At 43.8% G+C, this 5,481-nt stretch overlaps 1 protein-coding gene across 1 annotated transcript; it reads right to left on the bottom strand.

Moving 5' to 3' along the window:
- Positions 1-638: 638 nt before the first annotated feature.
- LOC122051559 (protein ENHANCED PSEUDOMONAS SUSCEPTIBILITY 1-like) lies at positions 639-2,396 on the bottom strand. Its single transcript, XM_042612752.1, has one exon. It carries the CDS (start codon positions 2,327-2,329, stop codon positions 860-862), a length of 1,470 nt encoding a protein of 489 aa, XP_042468686.1. The 5' UTR covers positions 2,330-2,396; the 3' UTR covers positions 639-859.
- Between the last annotated feature and the right edge of the window lie 3,085 nt (positions 2,397-5,481).

Here is a 5,481-nt window from a genome sequence, read left to right as displayed (position 1 = left end):
AGCAATCTATTTATATATCTAACTTTTTTTTATACTTCTTAAAGATAAAATCTTATTAATCAGGAGCTTTAAAAAACTAAATCAGTATTTTGTTGATTATGATAATCGCCACCGCTGCCGCCCAGGTATACACTCCTTAGATGACACCATAAAGTACTCCATGAATTTATCAATTAAAAACTAACATATTTATTGGTAAGAGTTAGATGTTTGCATTGCTATTCTGTAATTTTTGACAGTTTAATTTTATGTTTTATATATCTAGATTAATTTATGAAATCTTAGATCATCAGGCGTTTCAGCAAAAATATATTGATAAAAATATTTCAATGATCTCATCGATGACAACTTTAAAAATTATCTGAAATCTAAGTCGTACTTTTGGAATAATCATGCACTTAATCAATGCTGGGAATAGAGGACAATGACAACGATGTCCTATCAGCGCAATGAGCGTTAAGAATTAATATTATCGTCTGAGTTGACTATAAGAAGAACTTGTTGCTCTACATTCTATATAATTTTTTTAGTTTTAAAAAAAAAATCCCTTTGAATGAAGACCACAACTGTTTGTTAAGCTTAAAAAATATTTTCCTGGTCTATTGATCCTTTATCTTTGAGATAAATTCATGGCGAAATATCCAAATTACTGACAGAAAATTAATATTAATATAAAACTGGAACAATACAGGTTGACATTAGAGTTTTTTTTTTGGAAGAGAACTGAAAGCGACAAGCAATATCCCTTCTAAGTTTAGATTGACTAGAGATAGTTTGTTGCAGTTAATTGCTGATTTTTATTAACTTCCTGCCTGCCAATATCGCGGACTCAGTGAGGATCGTCTCCGCCGCTGCGCTGCTAGAAGTCGACGTAGTTTATAAACTCTTCATCGCCGAGCAGAGCCGCCATTGTCTCCGGCGCCAGGCAGACTTCCAAATCCACACTTCCGCCTCCCTTACGGCCCGGGAAAGCAGACATCTTTCCGTCGAACTTGTTGGCCCGGCCGCTCCGCACCGCGGCAGGCGTCCCCCACCCGAAATCGTTCCCCTGGTACATGGGAAAGCGGTGGGAGCTGCCCATGGTCAGCCCCGCGCCGTCCGGGTTCCCCAGCGGGAAGCACCGCGGCGCGGCCTCCCACTCTTTCACTCCGTGCAGCACCGCTTCGTTGGTGTGCGCCGCCACACCGCGGTGCAGCAGCTCCGCCACCCACCGGAGATCCCGTTCCACCACCTCCCCAACAACCGCCCGCGTCGGGATGCTCTGTATCGCGTTCCCGAAGTAGTTCTCCGCCACTGGAGGCGACACTCGGCGCCGGCAATTGACCGCCATACGGAACGTCGTCGTCGCCTCCGGCGACAGCCGCTTTCGTGCCCGCGTCACCGACCTCCACACCAGTGCGCAAAGCGACTGGAACGATGAGATCTCTTCCGATTCACCATCCGCCATTTTCCGATCGTGCACTTGCTTCCCGAGAATTTCGGCTGTCAAATTACCGCCGCCGTGGCGATTGACGCGGCCGTTCACCCTCGATTTGATCTCCAGAATTGCCTCACGGCTGAAGCGGAAGATGCGCTCCCGAATTGGCGCATCCACTGGGAATGTCACCTCGGGGCCATGCCCTCCGGGGAACCGCAGCACTGCCTTCGACTCACCGAAGTAGTTGCGTCGGAAGTCCGGCGGCGCGGGGTCCCCACCGCGGCAGAGCTCCGCCCACGCGTTGAAGAAGTTCCAGAACGAGGTGCCGTCCACGACGGCATGGTTGACGACGGCGCCCAGGAAGACGGCTCCATCACCGAGCTCAGTGAGCTGGAAAGCAGCGAGCGGGAGGAAGTGGCCGTGGAAGCTGACAGCGCCGTCAAGAGGGAAAAGCGCCTTGACCGCAGTAGGCACGTCAGAAAACGAGGGTAGAAGATTGGAAAGGGAAAGGGACGGAGCAGAAGCGTAGGCGAAGTCGGCGCCAGCGTCGTTGCAGACAACGACGATACGGCCGTCGGGAAGGGTGGAGAGGCGGCCGGCGAGTGCGGGGAAGAGGGAGAGAGCGCGGGCCAGCGAGGAAACAAGGAGGGAGCAGAGGGCGGGAATGGGCATCGAAGGAGCAGTAAAAAAGAGGCCTTTTTGGATGTAATGGCACGACAACATCGGGAGGTCCGACACCGAGAGCCGGAGCTCGCCGAGCGCCGACGCGCGATCGGGGAACACCGTGGACTTCGATACCACGTTAACAGGACCAGTTTCAGCTGCTGCAGCAACCATGGATAGGGAAGGTAAGGTTGAATTTGGGCTAATTGCAATGACAACAGGGGAGGCAGGACGGGAAACGGTAGCCATGGCGATCAAATACAGTCACAGGCCAACGCCTACCGCTTCTGCTCGACTGAGGGAAAGTTGAAGCAGGGGAAGGCTTATAAAGGAGCGAGGAGGGAGGAGGGCGGCTAATGGTGCATGCATTTGGCTAGTCATCTTGTACTTTAAACCAATCAATTGATTGGAGTTGGACATAAATGAACAGCAGTGGTTTGGGGAATTGAATGATATCTCCATCTCGCAACGCCACGTATAATATTCGAGCTGCTACAAATTCCTATCGTTTGGATTAGTTGTCAGGGAACAATATTTAATTCTCCAGCTCAATCCTATTTATAGCTACTGCATTTGTATTTTGACCCAATCCAGTCCCGGGACCGACCAGTTGAGCTTAAGTTTATTAAATTGTGGCATTTGTTCAGAGAGACGCCGACCAAAATTGGGACACTAAAAGGATGGTGGCTCTGCAACACGTTTCGAATGGGTCAAGTGCAAGTTCAGTAATCTAACTGGTGATCAGATGAAGACAGCTCGGAGTTGGATTTTATCTCTCTCTCTCTTCTTTCGTAGTTTGGCCATCTTCTCTTATTCCGAAGTGAATGTTTCATGGCGATAATTCTATCAGCACAGTTTGTGCTGATTATTTGACTATATATCATAATGATTGTTATATATATTTCATCATTCAACATATTCTAATATTAGATATTATCGGTTGTCTTATTATTATGAAGATTTTGAGAGACGGTCTAAAAAAAATTTTCTCCATTGACCAAGTACATGAATATATTCAAAGTCACTCAAATTTCATTAATGTTCTATTGTTATATTATTTATCTTTTTCTCTATTTCGTTGAATTACTATTCTGGCTTGAATATCAAAATATTTTAGCTAAGGATCTCTTTTATTCTGGCTCTAACGTTAATATCCCAACCACCTCCCCTCACCTCACTGGCCCCTCCGTCCACGCAACTTCCAGACTCCGGACTGAATCCTATTGCATAATGGAATTAATTACAAATATAAATTAGAGTAAAGGTCGTAACAAATCATTTAGTAGAACGTCAAAAGTTTAGAATAATAAATACACAAAAGAAACCCTAAAAAAACCCCACTAGTGATTTTGCGTAGCAACAACAATACTAATGCAATTAATATATGTGAAGATAAAAAAACATAAAGTGAATGCAGTACACATCTCTCGAATTTATCCATCCATACGTTGACTTCAACCATCATCAGCTCAAAGTATCTCAATAGAGACGTTGATCATGCATGCGGCATGCCACACCAAATGCTGAAAAAACTTTTAAAATAATTTTAATAAATAAAAATAACTTTTACTTTAAAACAATGTTTTAAATATTTTTATAATTTTTATTTTCAATTTTATAAATTTTTATCTATTTTTAATTTTTTTATTTTTAAATACGACCTATTGATCTAAACCTAAATTGATATAATTTGATGCAATCACACCCCTTAATCACTTAGCTTGAATAGTTAAGTATTATCCTCTCGGATGGATATAGTGATTAGTGCATGAGGTGTTATTATCATGAGGTATGAGATTCAAATCTCGGCAAAGTCGAGGTAAATGCCTCCTTTATGTGCTAGTCACTATTCCAAAGGCTAGTAGCCGCCCGTGATTTACCTCCTTCGTGTTGGCCCTGGGACGGGTTGGCGGGGGCACTGGGGGCGACCGTATTCATCTTTTGCCACCTTGAATAGTCGAGTATTGTCCCCTCGGATGGGTCTAGTGGCTAGCGCATGAGGTGTTGCCATAATGAGGTCTGGAGTTCGAATTTCGATAAAATCGAGATAAATACCTCCCTTATGTGCTAGTCACTATTCCAAAGGCTAGTAGCCGCTCGTGATTTACCTCCTCCGTGTTGGCCCTGGGACGGGTTGGCGGGGGCGCTAAGGCAAGCGTATTCGCCTTTTGTCATAATTGAATAGTCGAGTATTTCACGGTTCGAACCCCAGCTACGGTGTATTTGTAGGAAATTTTCCTCCAAATGAGGAGCGTAATCAAAGGATACTGGGCTGACCGCATGCGCTTCCCGATTTACCCTGTGGCCGGTGAGAAATTTCCGTGGGACCGGACCGATCACCCTTAGAGATTAACTGAGATTATCTTTTTTTTTTTTTGTTTTTTTTAATAGTCGAGTATTCAACACAATTGATGTCGGCCCATTCACCTCAGGTAGCTCGTCTAATCCAATTAACTTGTTCGAATTATTTAGCTCCTCTAATATGATCGACCCATGCAATACTATATATTAGCAGATCACTTGCATAGAACCAAATACACCATCGAGGTATTACAGATTACAGATTACGTCAACTAAAAACAATGCACCAATTTGGATCTCCAAAATAAAATAAATACAAACTTAAGAATTGTAGATGTATGAATGGAACGAAATTGAGATTGTCGGTCCATCCAAGTCAATGGCTCAATTAACATGCATATGTATATATATTGCTGTTTCCAGGAAGCATTGAGGAAGATTCATGAATCTTTCTGTCCTGTCTCCCAAGAATCTCTCCGGGTCCGGTGCTCTGCACTCGCCATGTACCCTCCAAATAGTCTATGTCCACCTCCTCAATTCAGAAGGCCGGGAAGACAACTGTCTTTCTAATAATTTAATAAGAAAAGAAGACGGGGATCGAAATGGGACAGTTCTAAAACCCTCAAGTTACAGCACATTGTGAGTTTGTGGCAGGAGGTTTCTTCGGTTGCGATTAAGGTATTATTTATTTAATTGATAGGTTAAATCGACAAAGTTCACGCGAGGAGATTAAAATCGCGACGTCAACTAGGTTTGCCATTTTTACAGAGTCTAGTTGACAAGTTTAAAGTTCTCTGTTCCTGCACGCGCATATGTCGGTTGCCCTCTTAAGGATTCATGGGACGGCGATGTATTTTAACTATTAGGCAAGGCAAGCAAACCAGGATTTGTAAACACTTGAGAACATATCTAGCCAGGAAACTCTCAGGAGGAGACACCAAGTGGATGAACTGCTCAACATCATAATAAATTGATCATCTCCATTACAATTGTAAAGTCAATATAAGAAAGCATATCCATCTCTTAGGAGAGGACACCAAGTGGATGAACTCTCAACATCATAATGAATTGACCATCTCCATTACAATTGCAAAGTCAAA

This window comes from Zingiber officinale, chromosome 1B (assembly GCF_018446385.1).
Source record: "Zingiber officinale cultivar Zhangliang chromosome 1B, Zo_v1.1, whole genome shotgun sequence".
Classification (NCBI taxonomy): Eukaryota; Viridiplantae; Streptophyta; class Magnoliopsida; order Zingiberales; family Zingiberaceae; genus Zingiber; species Zingiber officinale.
This window is presented reverse-complemented; position numbering and strand designations above follow the sequence as displayed.

Coding starts and splice junctions, on each gene's coding strand:
- LOC122051559 (XM_042612752.1), bottom strand. CDS start 2,329: ATGGCTACCGTTTCCCGTCCTGCCTCCCCTGTTGTCATTGCAATTAGC.